At 40.0% G+C, this 27,169-nt stretch overlaps 1 protein-coding gene and 1 pseudogene across 1 annotated transcript; both read left to right on the top strand.

Moving 5' to 3' along the window:
* The first annotated feature begins 8,126 nt into the window (after positions 1–8,126).
* Positions 8,127–8,710, top strand: LOC142441294 (protein SET-like; annotated as a pseudogene).
* A 3,800-nt stretch (positions 8,711–12,510) lies between these two features.
* LOC142441282 (olfactory receptor 5V1-like) lies at positions 12,511–13,473 on the top strand. The gene has a single exon (XM_075543324.1). It carries the CDS (start codon positions 12,526–12,528, stop codon positions 13,471–13,473), a length of 948 nt encoding a protein of 315 aa, XP_075399439.1. The 5' UTR covers positions 12,511–12,525.
* Positions 13,474–27,169: the final 13,696 nt, after the last annotated feature.

Genomic DNA, 27,169 nt, shown 5'->3' with positions numbered 1-27,169 from the left:
ACAAGGTCTGCAGTTCAAACTTACCAGTCACTCTACTGGAGAAAAAGGAGGCCTGGTGCTTCTCTAAATATTTATAGTCTCAGAAACACACAAGGGCAGGTCCACTCTGTCTTATAGGTCACTATAAGTCAGAATTGACTTGGACAGTAAATTTTTTAGAAAAATAGAGCTTATACATATATATCATCTTAATTTTTGATAAATGTGATACTACCAAGTGTACTAGTTATATAATTTCAAGTCAACTTGATAAATGAGTATTGGGGTGGAGTCTAGCCTGTCAATCAGGCCAAAGCCTGGTGATGCCTCCTTGTGGCATGGCCTTCTCTTGAAGATTCTGGGAACTTCCTCTCTCTCTGCCTTCATCTTTCTGTTGACAAGCCATGCAGAGACTTTCTGAGACCTGTGAGAGCCCCTAATTCTGCTCCACCTTTCTGTTGAAGAGCCACACTCAAAGAGCTGGAGGAGCCGTGTGAAGGCCCACACCAGCGCTGAGATGCTTCCACCGCTATTGGATCCACAAAGTTTGCATCCACACGTCTGCCATCAAATGCATCATTGCATGTGACTATGTGAGTCTGAAGAGGGATTGATGGACTAGTATTGAACTTATGGGCAGATATTAGACATATTGGCTTGATTTGAACAGGCCTGGGATGCTTTCTTAACTTACAATTGCTCTTTGATATGAAACTCTATTTTATACATATGTGAGTGTCTTTGAATTTGTTTCTCAGGGTAGTTTCAACCCAGACTAACACACCAGAAGTGGTGACATTTAGTAATAAATGACAACATATGCATGACTAAAGTTTAGCAGAAAAAAGAAAATTAGATTCCTACTTACAGCTAGCAAAATGATTTAAAACTACAAGTAGATAATGGAATATATTTGTGGTCCACCAAGGGGAAAGACTTCTTCTTTTTGGGTGGCAGGGGGGGGATTATTTTTAAACAAACCTCACACTGCACAATTCCAGTGGATTTCATCATGGAAAAATTCAGGATTTATTTGAATGAAACTCACCATACAAAAAGTTACTAAAGAGATGACAGAATACTAGGAGGTATTTGTGAAAATCAACATTTATGATGACTGATATTGCAATAAACATAATTTAAAAATATGCATAAACATAGGCAGTATAATAGAAGAAATCTAAATGATTGGGGTGAAAAAATATTCCTGAGGAAGAGTTGTTCAGAATAGCTAGCAATCCAATTATGCACAATAAGTTAACAATAAGCTACAAATTCAAATGCATAAGATTAGCAAAGTAGACAATATTCAGATGAGTGATACACAAGAAACCTTTGTGCAAAAATGCATCCTATTGTATGAAGAATGGCATAATTTTGATTTTGAAGATCAGCTACAATAATTGACAATTTGCTGAGAGCTGGTTTGGCTTCTGGCCTTAACTGAAAATATTCCCTTCAAGAGAGGTCTCACCTGACTCAGAAACACTTCCAGGTCAAGAGTGTGAGAGTCTTACATTGACTATCGTTTCTCAGGATGATAAGCATTCTTAGACACATGCCACTTGTTTTCTGTGGCATTGGGTATTAAATTGCTTTGAAATGCCTCAAGGACAAGGGAATAAGAGTGATGTTGGTTAAAGAAAAATACCTCCAAAACTTTTCCCGGAGCCAATTTTAACTTTTGTTAATCATTTTATTAGGGGGTCATACAACTCTTGTCACAATCCATACATACATCAATTATGTAAAGCACATTTGTACATCCAATGCCCTCATCATTCTCAAAACATTTGCTCTCCACTTAAGCCCCTGGCATCAGTTCCTCATTTTCCCCCTCCCTCCTCATCCCCCCCTCCCACATGAACCCTTGATAATGTATACATTATTATTTTGTCTTATCTTACCCTGTCTGAAAACCCTCTCCTTAAAATAGTGTTGATCTTCTCTCAAACTCACTACCATAGAGTTGATTCTGACTCACAGCTACCCTGTAGGGCAGAGTAGAGCTGCTCCTATGGGTTTCCGGAGTAGAAAGCCTCCTCTTTTTCTTATGGAGCAGCTGGTAGTTGGAACTGCTGACTTTGCTGATCACAGCACAGCACAAACCACCAGGGCTCCTCTTTAGTAAGTCTCTCTTAATGTTCACACATTCTCTCCATGTCCCCTGCGGCCTCAGAGGCTAGCAGTGAATGTAGTTATTCTCAATATTCACAAACAACCACAAGGAGGCGGTCAACTGATGCTTGCGGTGCATAACTTTCAAATAAGTGAACACTTAGGAGACTGATAGGTGGTGTTTGATGAGCATTTCTAAGTGAAAAAGATTTGCAGTAAATTTACCCACCTACAGAAGGAAAGGAAGGGCCTTTCCCTTAACTTAGAGGGAGAAAATGACAATCAGAGAATCTGACTGCTGTCCTGGAGTTTGGAGGCCAAGGATTGCTAGGCCCTGATGTGGCAGCTTAGCAAGGAATTGAAGACCAGCAGGACGTTTTTCATGTGCACGATGCGCGCTAAGAAGACAGGGTTCATCTAGAACAGTTTCACCCACATGTAAGACTCACTGAAATAGAGGTGTGATGGCAACAGAGGCAATGGAGAACAATTGATGCCCAGAGGTTTGAGGTAGGAATGAGAAGGCAGGAATGTGTTCCAAATCCCACTGGTGTGTCTCTAGGGGCCTTGGATACGCCCCACCAGGTGAGGGGATTTCTGCATCCCTGGATCATGGTCCTTGCCCACTTAAGTGCCATGTAGTGGCCTTCAGGGGTTGTGGAGATGTTTGGCACTCTGCTAGAAGACATCCCACTTAGGGAGACTCAGGCATGGACTCTCTGGGGACTGCTATTGTCACTTTCTTGTGTTCATAAAAACAAACTCACATCAGCTTCTAAGTGTCTGAATGGTAACTTCTGATCTCTTGCTATCTTTTCTAACATCAAAGAGTGAGTACGTTGGGTTTGTTTGGGTTTTATCTTTTTTTTTTTATACTTGTTTAGCTAAAGGTCTATTGTTCTTGGAAATGCATTTTCTATATCTTGCACTTTAGATGAGAGACGAAGCAAGTGGGAGATGAGACGATAGATGACCTGTGGGGCTTTAAGGGAAGGAGCATCCAGGTGTCCGTGCACATGCTGGGTGGAAAGAGTAGGCTGAGTGTGTGAGCCGTGAAGTGCGCTCGTGTCATTTAGAATGGTCACCAGCTAGTTGACCGGATCTTTAGTAAACAAAAGATAGATATTTTCTAATATATTCTACCGAAGCCAATATGCCACTGTTTTAAAAAGCATCGAATCCGAATAATTCTTTGAGTGACCTTTTCAGAAGATTTAGTTTTTAATGGGAATTTGGTATTTTTTCAAAGTAGCTCTTGAGCCTTTTTTATGTTAATGTTATTTATTTGCTGTGTAATTTCTTTAAAATCAAAAGATTGGAGGATTACTATAATTTCTACATTTTCAACTCCATTTAAATTTTCAGAACATGTTTTTTTTCTTTTCCTGCCTTTATGGGCAGTCACTCCACATATACAATTCAATAGTTCAGTCATATCAGGAAGAGTTGTACAATCATTACCACAATCAGTTTTAGAACATATTTAAAAAATTTAGAACATTTTATTCTTCCCTTTACTCATAGTTATTCGTGTAATTTTTAAAAATAGTTGCATAAAAACATACAATAAAACACTTTCCAATTTAACAACTTCTACATGTATACTCCAGCGCTATTGATTATACTCATCATGTTGTAAAATTCTTAGCGATACATTTTTGCAATTATTCCACCACCATTACCATAAACTCAATGCCCTCTAAGCAAAGAACACTTTTTAATAAAGAAACACCGATTTTTCAGATCTGGTCCCCATGTAATGCTATTACTTGTACCCTCTACTTCTCTAGGAGCTTTGGTGGCATAGTGGTTATGCTCTTTACTGCTAACTGAAAGGCTAATTGTTCGAATCCACCAGCTGCCCATTGGGGGAAAGTTGTGGCAGTTTGCTTCTATAAGGGCTTTCAGCCTTGCAAACTCAGTATTAGAGCTCTACTCTGTCCTATAGGGTTGCGATGAGTTAAAATCAACCGCGAAAGTTTGACTTGTATCTTTGGCACTGATCTAAAAGTTAGTGACTTGAACCTGTGTAGCGGTGCTCTGTAAAACAAGCCTGCTTCTGCAGGAACACACACGTGTGCGCGCACACACATCAAACCTATGGAGCTTTAGTTTCTCGGTGACACATGGAGTAGTCATGGGTCAGAGTGGATCCACAGAAAGGGGTCTGGCTTGGGTTTGGCTCCTTCAGAAGGAAATGTCCTTAAAAGAAGGGCAATCTTACTCCTTAATTTTCTGGGTGCCTTTGTTCTGGGTTATTTACAGTGATTCTGGAAATCATACTACATTGTGAATCCCTGAAATGTTTCCGTTCTCTCTTCCTCTTCCCCCTTGTACCCGCGTATTTTATCAGGTTTCATGGTATTGGGTAAGATGGGGCAAGATCCATTTATTATTTTTTCTTTCTGGATTTGTGTGTGAAATCTGATGCATAGTCTTTTCTGAGTTTGGCCTAATGCTATACATACAGGAGGCAGCGATCAACTATGTGGAATATTTTGAGTACCACTTGGTAGATTTGGTTCCAGATTGAGACCAGAATAAATTATTTTTTTACTCTCAGTTTTACTACTTCTTAATTTTATGATCTTGTAAGATTGAGCTAGACTCTGTGACATAGATGATGGCTACAAATATAAAAATAATATATTGGATATGAATGGTTTCCCAAATTTTATAGCATTATACTCTGTAGTCAAGGGAAGGAAAGGAAATTTTTCTTGGGAAATCTGCTACTGTGTCTAACATTACCACAGTAGGGCTCCATTCTTAAAAGTTAAATCATTATAGATCCAAGTATTTATTTATCTGTTATATGCAATTACTGGAATGTCTGCATGCAATCTTGTGCCAATTGATTTAGGAATATCCAATTAAATCAGTTAAACATCCCTGAAGAGCGATAACCACTTTTATAACAAAATAAATGATATATATAGGCTGCCTATTAAATGCCACAGCTGATATATATATATATATATATATATATATATATAAAGAACTACAGAATTTTCAATAAGGGAGAGTGATGAAGGGAAAGATAAATTCTGAGCCAAGCTTTGAAGAAAGTGAATGAGCAAAAAGCACCCAGGTCGTGAGACTGCAGGTGACTCACCTTTTAGCGCCTAATCTGAAGGGAAAAGATATTCTTATTGTAGAGCAAATGGCCTTAGCAGGGTAACGTGTCAATTGTTTCCAATTTTTCATTTGGTCCCTTTATCACATAACTGCACATCCGATCAGGACACAGCAAAGGATGCTTTGAAGGAAGGAGGAAGCTCATGGAGTAAGAAAGACTTGACTAGGTGTCAGAAGTGGCTTCCTATGAATGTGGGTAAGGGAGGCTAAAGGATGCTGCTCTCCCTTTACTCTGTTCTGAGGTCTAACGTGCTGCCACCCACTTTCAGGGGAGGACTTTCTGACTCATGGGGACCCAATATAGGGTTTCTGAGGCTGTAAGTCTTCCCAGAACCAGACCGCCTTCTCTGGATGAGCTTGTTCCATCCTACTCCCTTCCAATCCATTGTCCATGCATTTTCTAGCGAGACTTTCACATAACTCAAACATGAACACCTGACATCCCTGCCATAGCTTCGCATTACTATTAACCCCTGAGTGAGTCCATGTCAACCACAAAGCCTCCTCTCTTTGCTCTCTGGTAAGGTGAAGTTCTTTTGTCATGGGAATTTAAACCTTTCTCCATCATGTTTCCTCTCTCCACTGAAAACTTCCACAGTGCACAAAAAAAAGGAATAGAAATTCAAATAAAAATATAGAGAAACCATCCAAATTTGGAATCAAGTGTAATCTATGTGCAACTCTGGGTCTGCAATGATATGTATTTTTTGTATAGATATCAGGCACATGGCCCACATTCGTTGTTTTCTATTATGTTGCAACAATCTCTTTACCTTCTATAATTTATCTTATAGCATCAAACCACAAAATTATTTTTCCTTGTATTAAGGATTGACTATTTTAGGCCAAGGAAATGTTACTACGCCCATTCTAATTTTATCAGGTATTTTGATTACTTGACGAAACTCTAGAGTCATATCTTTTAAGAGTACAAACATGAACATTTCAATTATGTATACCTGGACCAAAAATATGCAAGCATACTGGGAATCAACTAGTAAAAATGTATCTAAGTCTTGGTACTGATAAGATTTAACCATCAATGTACTGTAAGAATAGCAAATTGCCATATACAGCCAGGGACAGAAACCATAAAAGTTTGTAACCCATCAAAATAATCCCATTTATATTAAAACCCAGATGAGTTGTTTGAAAGAGCATTCTACTGTTAGCAGTTACAGGAAATTAAGCATTTAGTCACTCAATATTAAATATATATTTATTATTCCCTCCCATTGAAGGGATGGATCTGTTGGGTAAACAATGAACCGTTGTTAATGGCAAAGAGGGTGTTGGGGTGGTTCCGGGTCAGTAGTGGCTCTGCAGGAGAAAGCTGAAGTTATTTGCTCCTATAAATATTTGCAGCCTGGGAAAAACCATAGAGCCGACATGAGTCATAATCAACTGAATACTGAATAGAAGTAGGTTTTCGTTTGGGTATAGAAGAGTTAAAACTCTCTCTCTCCCTCTCTCTTCCCCCATCTTCCCCACCCCCCATGCCTCCCCACCTCTCTCTGAGGGTGAACCTCTGGCAGACCTTACTATCACTGAGACTCAGAGTTTTACTCTGTACAAAAGTGGGAAAACCATTGTTCCTGATGTCATAGGGTTCATGTAAATTTGATGCTACATGGAAAGAACTCAGAGATGACCATGCCACCGCAGCCTGCAGTATTTACAGTGGTTTTGCCACAAAGACACAGACTCAGTTAAGCAGCTCTTGACTTTTCAAGACAGATGATCTTTTAAGAAATTTGTTAAAATTCTGCTAACCTGACCCAACTTTCAGGAAATCTAATGCATTAAACCCTTTACTGAAATTTACAGTAGCAAAATTTAATAAATGAGAAAATGAGACATTGCAAGTGTTCATCAGTAAGGGGGATGAATACTTATACTTTCAGCACAAATAATTAAGCACTCAGCTACTAACTGAAACATAGGAGGGTCAAGTCCCCTGGTGGACATCTTAGGAGACAGGTCTAGCAACCTACTTCCCCCAAACTCCAGCCATTGAGAATCCCATGGTGATCACTCTTAATGTGATATACATGGATTTCCATGAATTGGAATCAACTCTAGGGTAACTGGTTTTACTGGTACGTGAAAGTTTGGCTGGGCCCATATGAGCATTATCTATCACTAATGATCATGTTTCAGGTGTACATTCATTGCCATTTGAAAACTCAAACTAATTGCTATCGAATCACAGTGATGCGGTGTAGGTTTGTGAGACCCTTTATGAAGTTGAAAGCTGAACTGCGGACCATGAGGTTCTTAGACCAAGGAGTAACCACTACACCTCCAGGGCTCCTCTTTGCCATCTGAAGAGCTGACAGTATGGTGCTTAAGAATGAAGCATGTTAAAATATTACACACATTTGGACCCCTATTTTGAATTTATGAGTTTATATCTATAGAACGACTAAAACAGTAGAGATTTTCTCTAGTTCAGACTTTCAAGATTTTTAATCTCTTTATTTTCCCTTCTGTATTTTTCAAGGCTTCTAAAACAAACACAATTAATTTTACCCAGGAATAAAAATCAACTAAGGCACTCTATTATCTGGGGGAAAGCAAAACAGATTATCCCATACTTTTCATTTTTTCTAACAGTGTATGAATTACAGAAGCTGTCTATAAAGAACAAACTCAGGAGAACTCAGAGGAAGAGCTAGGGAGCCCGGCCGCCTCCCCTCCACCCTGCATCCCTGCTCTGTCACCAGCAAGGGGGAGACAGTGGGAGGGCAAGCTAGCCAGCGGGAGGGTGAGCAAGCCAAGGAGAAATGTTGGAGAGGCGCCCTTCGCTCACCCCCCCACCCCCACCATGGAGAAGCCTCTTGTCAGAGAGAAATATAACTCTGCCAACCATTCTTTTAGAAGTGGTCAGAATGGATTCCCAAATCCCAACTTTGGGGGTGACAACATTTGTCAACCATCCGCAAGTGTCTGCCTTGCTTGTGGAAGAGAATGAAGAGGCACTGAAATATATGACTAGAATTGAAGTGACAGAATTTGAAGATGTTAAATCAGGTTACATAATAGATTTTTCATTTGATGAAAATCCTTACTTGGAAAACAAAGTTCTCTCCGAAGAATTTCTTCTGAATGAGAGTGATGATTCATCTTCAAAATCAACTGAAATAAAATGGGAATCTGGAAAGGATTTGATGAAACATTCCAAACACAGAATCAAGCCAGCAGGAAGAGCAGCACAAAGAACCAGGGGGTTTCTTTACCGGTTTTACCGGCCATTCTGATGCAGGTGCAGAGGAGTTGGGAGAAGTCATCAAAGAGGAGATTTGGCCACATCATTAAAGTACTCTTTGGGTAAGGAGAAGATGATGATGGTGATGATGATGATGAAGAAGAAGAAGGCTTAGAGGACATTGATGAAAAGGGGATGAAGATGAAAGGGAAGAATGAAGATGATGCTGAGGAAGAGGAAGGAGGGGAGGATGAAGGAGATGACTAGCAGAACACTGATGGATTCCAACTTTCCTTTTTACATTTTCTTCAGTCCTTGGGAACAAGTTACTGTCTTTTTTTGTTTGTTTTAGTTTTGGTTTTTGTTTCTTCCTCTTGTGCTCAATCACCATCTTTTAGGTCTCTTTTCTCTCTCTACACCATGGTTCTCAAATTATTTGGGGGTGGGGAGAAAAATGCCTTGTGCAGAATACAGTGGAAAAGAATCTCTACCCAGTTGTTTTCAAAATAGTTTTTATCAATTCCCGTCTCAACAAAAACTATGGAATCAACACACCACCAAGCTCGGTGGGAAAACAGAAAACCCTCTGCTCTCTTGGATCTCCCGGCAGCTGGAGGGTGCTAGGGTCTCTGTGTAGTAATGCATCAAATTCTAGCTTTGATCCTCCTTTCTCTGTATAGTGGGCTCAGAGATTACACTGTGTCTCTATGTCAATGTGGACAGTTAGCATTTACCAACGTGTATCTGTCTAGTTTCTCTTGTTTAAAAAGCGGGGGGGGGGGGGAAGCTTTTAGAAAGGGGTTACAGAATGTCAGCAGAGGGTGGGTTTGAAATGTTGGGTGGGTTAAGTGGGCATTTTAACAATATGACTTCTCCTTTGGCATGTTTAATTGTGATGTTTAATGGACATACTTGCAGTATAAGGTGACACATTTAAAATAAAATTCTCTCCGAATGATGACTTGAGCCCTGCCACTCGATGGGAGAATCAGCAGAACCTGCAGGATCCTCTTTGGAATTAACATTCTATGTTGTATTTTTGATCCTGATTATTTTTAATTTTTCTTCTTGTTTTACTGGAAAGGAAAGATGCTCACTTTTAAGCGTTTAAAGAGTACTAGTTGCTTTGTTACAATAAAACTAAATGTGCATACACACAGAACAAACTGGGCACCTATTTTAAAACATTAAACTATCCTTGTTAGGATAGTGAGATATTAGCTCATATTGAGATGGTGACATTCTTTTTTGGCCTAATTCTTTTTGACATTTTGTAAGAAAGCTATTAATCTTCTGATAACAATATTGATATTATGAGTTACCATTCAAGGTAAGTGATTTATAGTTGATATGGACACAAGAGATAAACTATTCCTATAGAACTCTCATTGGGAAAAGAAATATTAGGAAACCTGGACTTCCACAGTTAAGTGCAAAAATAGGAAAATACGTGATTAAAATGCTACTATGTGAAGCCCAAAGCAAAAGATTATTAAAAAGACAGGAAAGAAAGGAAAATATAAGGTGGCTATCAGAAGAGACTCTGAATCTTGCTCTTAATTGTACAGTAGCTAAGAGAAATTGAATAAAAGATGAAGTCAAAGAGTTCACAAGAATTTCAAAGTAAAATATATAATGGAAAAGTAAAATATAATGAAAGGTACAAAGGCCTAGTGAAAGAAAACCAAAAGGGAAGAACACATTCAGTGTAGGTTAAATTGAAAGATGTCAGTAAAAATTCAAGCCTTGAGTTGCAATCTTGAAAGTTTCTATGGGCAAAATATTGAATGATACAGGAAGCACCTACAGAAGATGGAAAGAATACACAGTCACGTTACAAAGAATAACAAAATGACATTCCACCATTTCAAGGGGTAGCCTGTGATCAAGAACCGATAATACTGAAGGAAGAGAACCACGTTACACAGGAAGCAGTAGACAATAACAGAGCTCCAGGAATGGATGGGATACCAATTTGAATGCTTTAAGAATTTGCTGAGGCACTAGAAGCACTCACTTGTCTATGCCAGGAAGTTTGGAAGCCAGCTTTTAACCAACTGACTGGAAGAGATACATATTTGTACCCGTTCCAATGAAAGGTCACTCAACAGAACGCTCAAGTTATAGAAGAGTATTATTAATACCAATCAATGCATTTGACTTCTGTGATAGAGAATAATTCCCAAAGTACCATGAGCAGCTACAAGCACAAACCAATAAGTACTGGAAGAAGTAGGGACAGAGTGCTCCTCAGAGGCAAGGATGGCAAGACTTCCTCTACACACTTTTGACATATTGTCCGGAAAGACAGTCCCTGGGGAAGGGCATCATGCTTGGTAAAGTGGAGAGGCAGTGAAAAAAAGGAAGGCGCTCAATGAGATGGATTGACAACATCCTGCATGATGGACTCAGGCCTAGGAATGATTGTGAGGATAGCTTAAGATTGTGCATATGGTCTTTGTGGGTCAGGGATGACCAAAGGGCATTTAACAACAACATTATTAATATCTCATCCGATTAATTTTTGGCTGAAGATGATCTAGTAACATTTGTAGCAGTACACTGACAGGGAGTTGCTAGAGGTTCAGGCATGATTCAGCAGAGGACATGGAACAAGGGATCTCATTGTTGATGTCAGATGCATCTTGGCTCAAAGCAGAGAACACCAGAAAGATGTTTACTTATGTTTCGTCTACTATTCAAAGGCATTTAACTGTGTGGATCACAACAAATGATTGATAATCCTGAGAAATGGGAATTCCAGAACATGACATCGTGCTCCTGCAATACCTGCACATGGGTCAAGAGGTAGTTTAGTGAACAGAACAAGGGAATACTGCATGTTTTATAAACAGGAACTGTGTGAGACAAGGTTGTATCCCCCAACCATACTTATTCGATATGTATGCTGAGCAAATAATCAGAGAGGCTTGATGATATGAAGAAGACTTTATTATTAGGAAGGGAGGAAGGCTTATTTACAATCTGTGATATGGAGGTGACACAACCTTGCTTGCTGAAAGTGAGGACCTGAAGCACTTGATGAAGATCAAGGATTACAATTCAATGCAAAGAAAACTAAAATCCTTACAACTGGGCCAATAAGTAGCATCATGATAAACAGAGAAAAGATAGAAGTTGATTTTATCTTGCTTTGCTCCATAATTACTGCCCATGGAAGCAGCAATCAAGAGATGGAAAGGTATATTGTATCGGGTAAATTTGCTACATGGGGCCTCTTTAAAGTATTCAAAAGCAAAGGTGTTACTTTGAGGACTTACATGTAGCTGACCCAAGCCACTGTACTTTCAATGACCTTTTGTGCACGTGAAAGTTGTGCATTGAATAAGGAAGATGGAAACAAAAATTGATGCATTTGAACTATAGGAAACAAAAATTGATGCATTTGAACTATAGGAAATAAAAATTGATGCATTTGAACTACAGTGTTGGCGAGGAGCATTGAAAGTGCTATAGACTGCTAAAGAACACACAAATCTGTCTTAGGAGAAGTATAGTCAGTTTGGTCCCTAGAGGCCAAGATAGAGAGGTTTCACCTCATATATTTGAGACCTGAAAACGATCCCTGCAAAAGGACATCATGCTAGGTCACGGGGAGTCAGTAAAAAGGAGGAAGGCCCTGAACAAGATGGCCTGACACGGTGGCTGCAATGATGGGCTCAAACTTTAGAGTTTGCAGTTGTCGCAGTACTGGGTGGTGGTTCAGTGTATTGTAGAGAGCACGGTTGCTGTGATTTGGACCTGATAGAAGGGAACATTATCCCCGGTAAAGCCTCTTCCTAAAGGTAGATAGAAAAGAGGAGAGGCTGGGATCAGTTAGAGGGAAGGAGAGAGAGAGGTGAAATGTTGGTTGTATTTACTTGTGTTTGGTGGTAGGTAGCAGGTACGGGTTTTGAAACGTTGCTGTTTCCCTTCTTTCGAGTCTCATGTAGATGGCGATGGTTTTATCTGTAACCCTTCTACTGTCTGTTTTGCAGCCCGTTGTTACTGTACCGCATGCTTATTCTGTCTGCTCTTTGCCTCCCTCGGCCCAAATTTCCAAAAGGAAACCAGGCTACATCATGGAAGTTAAAAATCAAACTGGTCCATCAGAATTCATCATCTTGGGATTCTCCAACCTAAATGATCTGCAGTTTTTACTCTTCACTGTCTTCGTTCTGACTTACATCTGCACGTTGGGCGGGAATATCTTCATTATGTTAGTGACGGCAATGGATGCACACTTGCATACACCCATGTACTATTTCCTAGGGAACTTGGCCTTTCTTGACATCTGCTACACCACCACCAATGTCCCCCAGATGATGGTGCATCTGCTGTCTCGGAAGAAAAGCATTTCCTATGGGGGATGCGTGGTTCAACTTTTTGCATTCATTTTCTTTGTGGGGTCAGAGTGTCTCCTCTTGGCGGCCATGGCATATGACCGCTACATTGCCATCTGCAAGCCTTTGAGATACTCGGTTATCATGAACAAAATACTGTACAACCAGTTAGCGGCCTCTTGCTGGACCGGTGGATTCCTCAACTCAGTGGTGCACACAGCACTGACCTTTCGTCTTCCCTTCTGTGGCAACAACCAGATAAACTATTTCTTCTGTGACATCCCCCCTTTGCTGATCTTGTCCTGTGGGGACACATCAGTCAACGAGCTGGCATTGCTCTCCATTGGTGTGTTTATCGGTTGGACCCCTTTCTTGTGCATCATCCTCTCCTATCTCTACATAATCTCCACCATCTTGAAAATCCGCTCTTCCGAGGGGAGGAAGAAGGCCTTTTCCACATGTGCATCTCATCTGCTGATTGTCCTTCTCTACTACGGCAGTGCTATTTTCACATATGCACGGCCCATCTCGACGTACTCCCTGGAGAAAGACAGACTGATCTCAGTCTTGTATAGTGTTGTAACACCCATGCTCAATCCCATAATCTACACATTGAGGAATAAAGATATCCAAGAGGCTGTAAAAACTTTGGGAAGGAAGTGCCAGTCATCACGTTCTCTCCTATAACCTCTCACTTCGAACCGACATCCAGTCCATTCTGACTCTTAGCGACCTAAAAGAACATGGTAGAACTGCCCCTGTGAATTTGCGAGACTGTGAGTGTCTTCTTTCTCCAGAGGAATGGATGGTGCTGTCCAACTGCTGGCTGTGGTTAGCATCTAGGTGTGTGATCACTAAGCTATCAGGATGTTCTCTTTGGATATGCATCACTTCCATTCAAAGAATCTAATGTTCCATTCATATTTTCCCCAAATGGTTGTTTCTAGTGACAGTTATGAAACAGTTGAAATACTCAACCTCAGTGCTTGAATTTCACAGCTTTTGTTAATTTGATGCCACGTGGTCTCTCAACAGTTTTGCTTTAATATGACCCCAAGTCCTGTCCCTGTGGTACTTTGTGATAAAAACCCTTTGGTATTTTGTACTCGGGTCTCTTAGCAGCCACAATTGCTTCTTACCACTCCTGACCAAGTCCCATTTGATCCCCCATGATAAAAATCCTGCCTTTTCTGGCACTAATACGTTGGCGATATTTTTTCAATCAACCAATAAAAATTCAGTGCCCGGGAAAGTTGAGATCTACTTGCCGTTCATATGGACGTGTTGTCCTACAAAATTCCACCTTGTCCTTGTCTTGCACCTGGATGCAATACTCTGGGCCCCCGGAAAGGAAGATTGTAGTTTTCACTCTGAATTCTGTAAGGAAGAAATACTATCTATTTTCTAGTCCTCCTATGTGAGTTCTCAATTCTCACACTACTGGACAGACGATCCAATGTACCCTCAGTCTCAATCGAGTCAAATTCAAGATACTCCCTAGCTTCTGTCTTGATTTTTGTTCCCCATTTCTATTTTTCTGTCATGATTTCTTAAGAAAGTCGTTTGTCTCCATTCTTGACCTGCTGTTATGCATACATCCCTTTGAGTAAACTATTTTTAGATGACAGAATATTAAGTCTCTTGTTCAATTTTAATATTTTTAAATGATTTAAGCATTTGCCACCAGGATTCCCTTTAAAGCAGTAAATAGGACTCATAAGTCAAATGTTCATAGCGTTGGTAAGAGGTTTAAAGGGTAAAACACAGAGTGATGTCGTCAGGTTGTTTGAGGTGGTTTACATGCTTTCTATCTACTTCTTCCTATGTGACATTCATGCAACCCATCTATGTTTTTGATCTTGGTTGTGTCAGAGTTCATGCTGACTTGGGATTACTCTGCGCATGTCAGAAACGCTCCATGGAGTTTTCACTGCTGTGACCTTTCAGCAGCGGACCACCGCGTTGGTATTTCAAGGTGCCTCTGGCCTGGTTTGAACCATCAACTTCACCCAGGAACTCTTCTCTCCTTCCAACGTATAAATGATCCTTAGAAATGGAACTGTGGTTCTCTCTTATCGCCATGGCCATGATTTAATTTGCAATTTGTATCCCCGCAATTGTTTGATCAAAATATCTCCATTCTTTAGAGTCTTGCTGAAAATCTACTTTCTCTACAAAGCTTCCTCTTGCTACTTCCAGTAAACGTGTTTTCTCTTCCTTCTTCCAAACAGGGCTGGTTGACGAGTCATTTGTTTAGTCTATATAAAGTTGCATCTTCTCACCACCTATAGTAACTTGATAATATCACTCAGTATTGTACATTTCAAAGCATTTACCAAAGCTATTATTACTTGATTGATGCAGCCTATTGACTTCTTTCAAAGAAGTCCTGGTTGCAAGTGATTGACTCATTTGGATGCTAACCAACTGGTCAGGATCTAAATCTACCAGTTGCTCCACAGGCAGTCCAGTTCCATGAAGATCTGCACCCTTGAAAACCCTGTGGGGCAATTCTACTCTGTCCTGTCAGGGCCCCATCTTTTAGCCCTGGGTTAGATTCAGTGTGTACTTTATGTCTTTACATTTGCATTTGAAATATCAGGCTTGTAGTAGGTAGTAGATAAATGCTGTTGAACAAACATGAGACTGTACTAGACTTCTGTGACTTTTCATGTTCTATAATATGTGTATATGAAGCTCTTTGCTCTTTCATTGTTTTCATCTTCTCTGTGAACACACATTGTAAAAAAAAAACCAACAAAACAGACCCAAAGCCATTGAGTTGATACCAACTCATACTGATGTTATAGCACAGAGAGGACTGCCGCTGTGGCTTTCTGAGGCTGTGCATCCTTAGAGGAGCGGAAAGCCTCATCTCTATCCTGAGGAGTGACTGGTGGTTTCAAACTGAAAACCCTGCATTAGCAGCTGAATACATAGCCCATTACACAACCCAGACTCTTAAACACCTTGAAAGAACTTATTTTTTAAAAATCCCCCAAAACCTGCTGTCATGGAATCAATTCTGACTCCTGTCCATCCCCATGCATGTGCTACAAATGAGAAGAACTCCACGGGGTCGTAACACTGGGGGATTCAAATTACTGACCCCTATGCTTGCAGCCAAAGGAAATGTTTGCATCACCCAGTCACCTGTACATCTTTGTATTCAGTACATTTGTTTTATTCGCCACAAGAACTTATTTTAAGACTTTTTTGCTCTTAATTAGGTGAATGAAACCAAAAAAGAGGGATTATGGCTTAGTTGGTTATAAAGATTGAGTTAAAGCAAACCTTTCCAGTTTCATTTGTTCTTTACTTGATCTTATACTTTCAAAAAATATTCTCAAATGGCCAAGATCACAATCAATTTCAGAACATGTTCTTCTTGTACTCATTTTTCCCAGTCCCCCCTTACCTTACACCTTTCTTCCATGCTGCTGGGCAATTATCAGTCCTGTTACTAGGTCAATAGATTTACCACTCCTGATTACATATACAGAACATCATACAAAACACAAACAAGAGGGGGAAATACCTAACAGCAGTGGCTAGATAAATTAGAAAAATATCAGTAGAAATAAAGCAGAAGATATTAAAAACTTAAACAACTTTAAAATGGGTCAAAATGGAGATCCAATGCTAAGGCTGAATGATGGACTGACACGATGTCTGTATGAACTCCCAATAATAGAATTTTGAGGGGAAAAAACCCCAAAAGCTAAGGAATTACATTTTAACCTAACCACCTCTACTATATTGGTTTGACAATGTACCCTCTTACTTTTCAACAGTCCCTGAGTGGTGCAGCTGACAAAGTGCTCAACTCCTGGCAGAAAGGTCAGTGATTTGAATGCACGCAGAGATTCCTCGTAGGATAGGTTTGGTGATCTGCGTTTGGGGATTAAACCCTTAAAACTATATGGTTTGCTCACATGGCGTCATTATAAGTCAGCATTAACAACAGCTGGAAATGACTACTTCCTTGAGATTTAAATTGTATACAAGTACACACATAATTGAAATGGGCTCTCTGATGAAGACTTGATGGCTTTATTTAACTACCCCACTAATCCAGACAAAGAATATCCATCACTCTGTAAAGGTCACCTGTGCCTTCTTCTAACGCACCTCCCCACTCCTCCCTAAACAACCACTTTGCAGCTTTGTATCACCATAGGTAGACTTTAAGGGACCCTCATGGTGCAGCGATGAAATGATTGGCTACCAACTACAAGGTCAGTAGTTGGAACATTGGCTGTTCTCTGATAGAAAGGTGTGGCAGTATAGGTCCAAAAATACTACTAAGAAACGTGATGGGGGAATTCTAGTCTGTCCTATGAGATTGATGTAAGTCAGAATCCACTTGAGGACAATGAGTCTGGTTGGTTCAATGTCTAATATTGGCTGCTCCAGAATGTCGTACATGTGGAATCACAGGAGATACACTCTTTTGTGCCTAGTTTCTCTTTTTCAAAACCATTTTTGGGAAGTTAATACCGATATCATACTGTTCCATAATTCATTCAGATCAAGCTATATTGTACAATAGCTACCACAATCAATTTCTTTAAAAAATCATTTTATTGGAGCCTGGTACAACTCTTATCATAATCCATACATCTATCCATTGTGTCATGCACAGTTGTACATTTGTTGCAATCATTGTTTTCAAAACATTTGCTTTCTGCTTGAGCCCTTGGTATATGCTCCTCATCTTTCTCACCCTCTCCACTCCCTTTCCCTCATTGAACCCTTGATAATTTATAACTTATTATTATTTTGTCATATCATACACTGTACAACGTTTCCCTTCACCTAGTTGTCTGTTGTCCATCACCCATGGAGGAGGTTATATGTTGATCCTTGTAATCAGTTCCCCCTTTCTACCCCACCTTCTTTCCACCCTCCTGGCATCACCACTCTCACCACTAGTAGTGAAGAGATCATCTGTTCTGGATTACCTGTGTTTCCAATTCCTATCTGTACCAGTGTTCCTTCTCCGGTCTAGGCAGATTTGTAATGTAGAATTGGTTTCATGATAGTGGGGTGGGGGAAGCATATAAGCACTAGAAGAAAGTTGTATGTTTCATCGTTGCCACACTGCACACTGACTGGCCCGTTTCCTGCCTATGACCCTTCTGTCAGGGGATATCCAGTTGCCTACAGATGTGCCTTGGGTCCCCAATCTGCACTCCCCCTCATTCACAATGATTTGATTGTTTGTTCTTTGATGCCTGAAACCTGATCAATTCAACATCTCATGATCACACAGGCTAGTGTGCTTCTTCCATGTGGGCTTTGTTGCTTCTGAGCTACATGGCTGCTTATTTACCTTCAAGCCTTTCAGGTCCCAGACACTATACCTTTTGATAGCTGGGCACCATCAGCTTTCTTTACCGCTTTTGTTTATGCAACTGCTTTGTCTTCAGCAATCATGTTTGGAAGGTGAGCATCATGAAATGCCAGTTTAATGGAAGAAAGTATTCTTGCATTGAGGGAGTACTTGAGTAGAGGCCCAATGTCCATTTGCTACCTTAATACTAAACTATAAATATATGAACACAGATCTATTTCCCCATTCTAATATATAAATATATTTACATATGCACATGCCTTTATTTAGACCTCTATAAATGCCCTTTGCCTCCTAGCTCTTTCCTCTATTTCCTTTGATTTTCCTCTCATCCCACTATCCTGCTCAGCCTTCATTTTGGTTTCAGTATTTCCTGTCAGTTACATTACCCTTGGTCACGCCCTATCAGACCTCCTACACCCTCCTCACCACTGATTTGGATCACTTGTTGTTCCCTTGTCCCTCGGTTTGTTAACACCACTTCCTTTACCCACACCCCCCTCTCTCCCATGTCCCCTGGAGCCGTTGGTCCCATTTTTTTTTCTGCTCTAGATTGTTCATACAGTCTATCTTAATTAGACAGACCTACAGAGATAATAACATGCACAGAAACAAGACAGAGCAAAACAGCAACAAAGGAAAAAAAACCATCACCAGGAACAACAAAAAACTAATGACAAACAGCAGCTGCAACAACAGAAAAGCCTGTAATTAGTTCAAGGATTGTTTGTTGGCCTTTAGGAGTGTTTTCTGGTGGAGTTGTGATAGGGTGTGAAGGCCTGGCCCAAAAGTCTATTTTTTGGTATTCCCTGGGGACCTTGTTGCTCTGTTCACCTTGCTTTTCTGGTGCATGCCCTTAGTGTTTTACCTGTGTGTGGTGGGATCAGATCAGGCAAAGTTCCCATACTGTATCTCCAGTGTTGTCCCCTGTAGGGTTATGGGTTAGTGAAGGATGCCGTATCTTATATAGTGGGGCTGGCCATATGGTCTTCTGTGGATTGTCTGCTCTGGTGGGCCAGGATATGCTCAACTCTCTCTTCCTCTCCCTTCATTTGTTCCTATTTACTCTGATCAGACATTTCCCTCTCCCTGAGCTGCAGCTTCAGTGCTGTCCTCTAAAGTAAATTCTTCTGGCGGGAAGGGTAGGTGTCCAAATAGTTGGGATTGGGGCTGACCCCTCAGACCTCTCCACTAGTTCCCTGCTCCATACTGGCATGTTGCATTCACATCTTGGAGCACCGAGTTAAATTGTGGTCCCTCTTTCCCAGTCGAGATATAATCAATACACTACCCTTTGTGGATTAGTGCTCTGTTCCCCCGCTACCCCTTTCTTTTTAATTTGTTTCCTTCCCCATCCACCTCTTTTTATAGTTGTCTACCATATGTATCCCTGAATTTGGTCTGGCCCTGTCATACTACCTGTTCCTCACCCCAGGAATATTTGTATACAGTAGCTTTTTTCCTATGCCCCTTTGGCATTTTTTTAAAGCTTACCTCAGCGGACTCCATGTTGTACTAGTCCTTTTGTGCTTGGCTTCGTTTGCTTAGCAAACTTTCGTCCAGTTGTGACCATGTGACGATGCGCTTCTTATGTCCATCACTTCTTTTTAGCAATGTGGAGCATTCCATTTTATGTATGTACCACAATTTTGTAATCCACTTGCCAGTTAATGGAAATTTGGGTTGTTTCCAACTCCTTGTAATTGTGAACTGTGCCGCGATGAACATTGGGGCACAGATGTCTGGCCATGGCTTGTTTCTTGCCTCTTCTGGATATATGCCCAGTAGGGGGATTCCTGGGTCATATGGTAGCTTGATTTCCATCTGCTTTAGATATCACCTGATTGATTTCCATATTGGCTATACATACCTACAGTTTCACCAGCAATGGATGAGAGTTCCTAGCTCCGCACAGCCCCTCCAACACTTGTTGCTTTCTGATTTTTTGAATTGGGCTATCTTTGAGAGTGTAAGGTGTATCTCATTGTTGTTTTAATTTGCATTTCTCTTATGTCTAATGATCGGGAAGATAAACAGGTGGCCATCTAGCTGACAAGCAACAACGCCCACATGGAAGAAGCACACCAGCCTACCCTTATATGATCACTGAAGGCAAAATGGGTGCATGAGCAAATATGGTGAAGAAAGCAGATGGTACCCGGCTGTCAAAAGATATAGAATCTGGGGTCCTATAGGCTGGAATATTAACAAGTGGCCATCTAACTGAGAAACAACAAAGCCCCCATGGAAGAAGCACACCAGGCATTGAAGGGATCAGGTATCAGGCTTCAAAGACAAAAAAAATCACACCATTTTGAATGAGGGGGAGTGTGGATTGGGGACCCTGGGCCCATATGTGGGAAATTGGACATCCCCTTGCAGAAGGTCCGCGGGGAGGAGAGGAGCCAATCAGGGTTCAGTGTAGCAAGATGAAACATACAATTTTCCTCTAGTTCTTGAATGCTTCCTCCAAACCCGCCCCCCACTATCATGATCCCAATTCTACCTCACAAATCCGGCTGGACCAGAGGATGTACACTGTATACATAGGAACTGGAAACACAGGGAATCCAGGACAGATGAACCCCTCAGGACCAGTGGTGACAGTGGCAATACCGAGAGTGTGGAGGGAAGGTGAGGGAGAAAGGGGGAACAGATTGCAAGGATCTACATGTAACTTCCTTCCTGGGGAATGGACAGTGGTGGAGAAGTGGGTGAAGGGAGACATAGGACAGTGTAAGATATGACAAAATAATAATAATTTATAAATTTATCAAGGGTTCATGGGGGATAGGGGAGTGGGGATGGAGAGGAATAATAAGGAGGTCATACCAAGGGCTCAAGTAGAAAGCAAATGTGAGAATGATGATGGCAACCTATGTATAAATGTGCTTGAGCAATGGATCGATGGATGGGTTGTGATAAGAGTTGTATGAGCCCTCAATAAAATGATTTTAAAAAATCTTTTCTACATTTTAAATTAATCTTTGAGTATGGTGTGAGATATGGGTCCAATTTCATATTTCTATAGATAGCTGTTCAGATTTGTCCATGAGATTTGTTGAAGAGATTCCCTCGCCCCCCTGTCATGGGGAAGTTGAGGATGAATTGTCCTTTGGTGTATGGACTTACTTCTGGGGTCTCAAATTTCTTTCACTGGTTTGTATCTGTCTTTGTATCCGTATGAGATTTCTTTGACCAACGTGTTTGTACACTAGATTCTGAGATCTGGTAGGATGAGATCTTCTACTCTGTTTTTTCTCTTTGATAATATCTTACTTATTTTGAAACTCTTTCCTTTCCATATAAAATTGTCAATTAGTTTTTCCATCCCATGACAGAGTCCTGTCAGAGGTTGCATCAGGATTGCACCACAGCTATAGATTGCCTTGGGTAATATCCACATTTTTGTAATGTAATTCTTGTTATATGTATATAAGTGTGCTATGTTTTTTCAAAAATTTATTTATGTGAACCTCTTTTTGTTTCTTGTAGTTTTAATAGTTTAATGATGTTTAATATATCTTTAAATATAGATCTTTTACATCCCTGGCTAAATTTATTCCTAACTATTTTATCTCTGGTGAGACTAGTATAATTGTTGTCATTTTCTTGATTTCCTTCGAGAAGTCCTCTTTGTTGGTGTAGACATAGGTCCCCAAACTTATTTAGTCTAATGCTTCCTTTTCAGGAAAAATTATTTTTTACTCTACCCTTTTTGGCAGTTAAGAGCTTTTCTACTTGGCAATTCGAAAGTTATGCCCACAATGCACGATAAAGTGCTTTTTTAGCCCTGTCCCTGATTTTTTTTTTCTCCTGCAGATCTCAGGGATCAAAAGGAAGCCAACTGGTTTTTGAATGTTGTGCTATTTTGCTGAATATTTCTATTAGTTCCGGTAGCTTTCTTGCATAGCTTTCCTATATCAGCTGTGGATATAGATAGTTCTACTTCTTCCTTACTAGTTTGAATATTCTTTTATATTTCTGGCCTTACTGCTATAGTTGAGAATTACAGTATAATGTTCACTTTAAGAAATGCTAGAGGGCACTCTTGTCTTGTTTCTGTTCTACAGGGAATGTTTTAAGTCTTAGCAAGACTAAGTTTTACTGTTTTTTGTATATAAATATCCTTTATTGTGTTGGATAATTTCCCTTCTGTTCTTATTTTCCCCAGAATTTTTATGAGGAATGGGTGCTGGACTTTACTAAATGCCTTTTCTGCATGAATTAAAATGATTGTGTGGTTCTTTTGTTTTAATTATAAGTACCACTTGGACATGATGGCATTTTGTGCTTTTTTTTGGATAAGCTGTTGAATTCTATTGTCTGGAAACTTTTTCTAAAAATAATTTTATTAAGGGCTCATACAACTCTTATCACAATCCTAAACAACAGGACATGGTAGCACTAAGAGTCAGCCTGTGGGATCTCCTGGATTCCAGAGATATTCATCTTTACCTCCATTATGTAGCACCAGTCCAATTTCTCCTTGGTAATCAGGATCAATCACACAACTTAATACAGGGACACTCTTCCTGACCTGTTGATCCAAAGGCATGAGAAGCCCAAAGTGGCCAGGGGGCATTCTCAGCTGCAAGTTCAGTGGAGTCTGTGCTGTGTTTCCAGGTGGGAGCTTTCCTTCCTTCGGGACCAGGACTTCCAGGCCTGAGGAACACATGGTTGCTGGAACAGGAAGCAGAAATGCTGCAAGTGGATCACTAGGAGTAATTGTATAAAGCACATTTGTATATTCCAATGAACTCCTCATCATTCTCCAAACATTTGGCTGGAATTTGTTGAGAAATTTCCACCAGTACTTATGAAGGATATTGGTCTATATTTTGGGAGTGTGTGTGGGATGTTTGCTTAGCTTTTCTAATCCAAGATAAAACTCAATGCCATCAAGTCTATTATGACTCATAGTGACCCTGTAGGTTAGGGTTAAACTGCCTCTGTGGGTTTCCAAGATAATAAATCGTTACAGGAGTAGAAAGCTTTTGCTAATAGGTTATATTAATTGATTACACTGGCTTTGCTAATGGATTATACTAGCTTCAAATAATTCATTTGGGATATTTCTTTCGTTTCTAGGCTCTGGAATAGTTTGATATTGCCAGTGTGAGGTTTCCTCTGAGTGTTAGAATTCCCCAGCAAAACAGTCCCAGTCTGTATTTGCGTGTTTGCTTTGAGTCCATTCTATTTCTGTAGTTCAGTTTTGTACTAGTTTAGATAGGCAATTTGTTTCTGGAAAGGTATCCCTTTTCTTTAGCCATTAAATTTGTTAAAATCCAGTTTTTCATATTGGATTTCAGTTGGTATTCCTGTATTTTAGTTGGTTCGGTTATAATGTCACCCATCTCGTGGCAGATTTGCTGGGTTATCTGATTCTTCTCCAGCCTTTCTTTTGTCAATGTGTGTGGATTTTATTGATTCTTTCAAGGAACTAATTTCTGATCTTGATCTTGATCTTGTAATTGTTTTTGCTTGTTTGTTTGTTGCCCTCTGTTTCATGTATTTCTTCCCTACACTTTATTCTTTTTTTCTAGTGATTGTGAGATTTTTTGCAGGGATTATTTATTTGAGTTGTAGGGACAGTTGTTTGTATTTTTTTTTTAATTCTCCCCCACACTTTGTGTTGTGTGTGTGCATTTATTTCTATATATTTGCATATTGGCTCTGCTTTGGCTCTGTCCAAAATTTTGTAATAGTATTTTTCATTCCCATTTGATCTTGGGAATTTTAAAATGTTGTCTTTTACTCCATACTTTTTAAGCATGGTATTATTATTCAGTTTCCATGCATTTGATTCCCCACCCCACCCCTTGATTTTCCTGCTATTGATTTATATTTTTATAGTACTTCAGAGAAAATGTTTTGTTTCTTTCTATGTTTTGGAATTTATTGAAGGTTGCTTTGTGGCCTAAGGTGTGTTCTGTTCTGGAGGATGATCCATATGCATTGAAAAAGAATGTGCACTTTGCTGTGCTGGGTGGAGTGCGCTCTATGTGTCTGAGAGATTAAGCTGGCATTAAGATATTTTGTACCTTTGAGTTTCTAATTGTTCTGGCTTTCACCCAAAGTAGTGTCTTGAAATGACCTGCTGTTGCTGCAGACTGCCTTTGCTTCTTTTCAAACCATTTAGAAGTGCTTTCATCTATTTTGCAGCCTTGTCTCTTGGTGCATTTATTCTTATTCTTTTATTTATTCTTACTCTTTTGTCCTGTTGGTGGACTGAACTTTTAATGTAATGCCTTTCTGTTTTTTAATGGAGGATTATTCTTGAAATTATTCTAACAGAACTACATATTACCACTCCCTTTTTAAGTTATTGTATGCTTGGTGTATTTTTTCCATTCTTTTATTTATGTCCTTGGTTCTAAGTTATTGTCTGCTGTAGACAATATGTTCGTTAGTGATGTTTGTAATCTATTCTGCCACTCTCTGTCTCTACTGGGATATTTAAACCATTTTCATTCAGTGTGATTATTCACAGGTATGAATTTATGAGGGTCATTTTGTTGTGCCCCCAATTAAGTGTTGGCAATTGATTTGTTCTGCTTAAATTTCTATGCTGAGTTATTTTGTTTATGGAATTTCTTTAATTCTTGTTGTTTCCTTGACTTCGGCATGTGGAAGTCCTACAACTACACCATTTATTTTCTTTTCATTTTGGCCTTGTCATAAGTTATACAATAGTTTCTAGTTATTTGTTTTCAGTCTTATTTTATTTTTGAGATTTTAAAATCTTATTTTATTTTGAGATTTTCTAACTGATACTGCCCCATGTCCTATCTCAAGTTGTTGTCTGATTTTGTTGGTTCTCTCTGAAGGACTCTAATATTTCTTATGAGGTGTCGGGAACCATGAGGCCCAGCCATAACTTTGCCTGTCCGGAGCCATGAGGCCCGGCCATTGTCTTGATCTTTATTGCCTGAGCTCTGTAACTTTCCAAAGGACTGTTTGTTCTGCGGTCATTGTTCTCAGGGAAACACCTGCAGCTTGCTTCCCCCATTTACTCTCAGGGAAACACCTTTGGCTTGTTTCCCTTTTCCTGGCCTATATAAGCTGTAGCCTTTTACTCAATAAATGAGATTTGATCAGACTGCTGTCTTGTCTCCATTTCTCGTGTCTCTTGTCCCCCCAATTCCCACTCCCTCCTCCAGGGTCCGCGTTGACGTTCCCGCGGGACGGGACAATGAGGTTGATCTAAATTTTACAAATTCCCTTAGGTTCTCCTCATATGGAAATGCCCTAATTTTGCTATAGTAATTGGGAGACAATTTTTCTGGATATATAATTCTTGCCTGCCAATTTTTTTTTCTTTCAGAGTTTTATAAATGATGCACATATATATCAGCAAATATACATAGATAAACATAAACATATGGTTTCTGCTGAGTAATCAGAGCTTGATTGAGTGGATGTTACTTTGTAGATGACTTTGTTTTCTGAAGCTACTGTCAGGATTCTTTCTTGCTCTGGAACGTTTCATTATGGTGTGTGGTGGTGATTTTAATTAGGAGCCTATCCTGCATGGGTGTCACTGAACTTCGTGGATGAGTATCTGCATACTTTTCATGATATTCTCTGCCAAAAATCATTGACAATTTTCTCTCGCTCTCCCTCCCTCTGAGTGTCTGTCTGTGTGTGTGTGTGTGTGTGTGTGTGTGCCTCCTCCTCTTCTGGAATTCTGATCATGCATAAAATTTTCCTCTTTATTGTGCCCCACATAATCCTTAGAGTTTCTTCATTCCTCAAGCAAATTAGTGTCAGGGAATTTGTTCTCTAATTCACTGGTACCGTTTTCCTCAATCCCTTTCTGTTCCTTTGTCTTTTTAGTGAGTTGTGTATATTTCTGAAATTTTATTGTTGGTCTTTGGATATTTTTTAGTTGATGCTTTCTAATACTCAATTTTATCATTTTGTTCTTGTATTGTTTTTCTGATATCTTCTATTATTTTTGTGGTTTTTTTTAAAAAGATCTCTTTCTTGATTTCTGGAGAACCCTATATAATTTTTATTTATTTTGTAGCAAGTAGTTACATTACTATTTTTTTGTCTGGTAGGTTGATGATTTTCTGCCTTGGTGAGTGGCTGGAGCAATCGTGATATTTCTTTATGTGATTGGGTATTGTATCTTTTCTCTTAGACATGAAAATGTCATTGTATTTATTTACTGTATGTTTGTTGGTAGCTTCCTGGTTATTATGTATTCACTTTTTGTATGGCTGGGCGGGCATGGCACATACCATGCAGCACTTGTTAGTCTGTAGCTGTCACCCCCTGTCACTGCGTCGAGGGCACAGTTGTTGGGTAAGTTAGCTCTGGTCTTGCAGAACAGCTGAGGATGTAGCTGGAATTAATGGGGAAGTGTCTGTCCAGCCAGTCACCTGAGGTTGCATGTAAGGTGTCTTCTCATTGGCTTCTGAGTTGCCGGTTATGTGTATGCAGTGCATGTTGCTGGGTAGTTGGGTGAGTCCCTGGGTCATTGGTTATTGCACAGAGATGACAGAAAATCTCACCAATGGTCTCAAGTAGCCTGAGTTCCCTAGTAGCTGTTGGAGTTGTTCTGAGCCTCTTGTTGCTACAATGATGGCACACAGAGCAAGGCAGGAGAATTGTAGTCAGTCCATGGGTACCTAATAGGAGGGTTTGCCCAGTTCCACTGAAGTTCAAAGCAGGATAAGGTCCTTGGAGGAGGGAGAAGGTGGCACTATTAATCTAAATTTCAGCATCTGAGTGGCAAGGCATAGAAACAGATACCTCCAATTTACTGGCTCCCAGCACCCATGGCTGGGGAGAGCAGTGGGCATGACTGATGTGTGGTCCCTCCTTTATGCTGGCTGGGTATAGGGCCAGGTGCTATCAATTGTCCGGTGCCTGGTACCGCTGGCTAAGCCACAGGCTCCTGGGTCCCTAACACTGATGGTCATGCCGAGGAATGGATGCAAAGAATACCAAGACCTCTGTTTGGGTGGCTGATCTTATAAACTATTGTTTCTAGTTCTGAGCCCCTAGCATGTGTGG

Source organism: Tenrec ecaudatus, chromosome 1 (assembly GCF_050624435.1).
Source record: "Tenrec ecaudatus isolate mTenEca1 chromosome 1, mTenEca1.hap1, whole genome shotgun sequence".
NCBI lineage: Eukaryota > Metazoa > Chordata > Mammalia > Afrosoricida > Tenrecidae > Tenrec > Tenrec ecaudatus.
The sequence above is the reverse complement of the archived record's forward strand: the minus strand, read 5'-3'. Positions and strand labels throughout refer to the sequence as shown.

Coding starts and splice junctions, on each gene's coding strand:
- LOC142441282 (XM_075543324.1), top strand. CDS start 12,526: ATGGAAGTTAAAAATCAAACTGGTCCATCAGAATTCATCATCTTGGGA.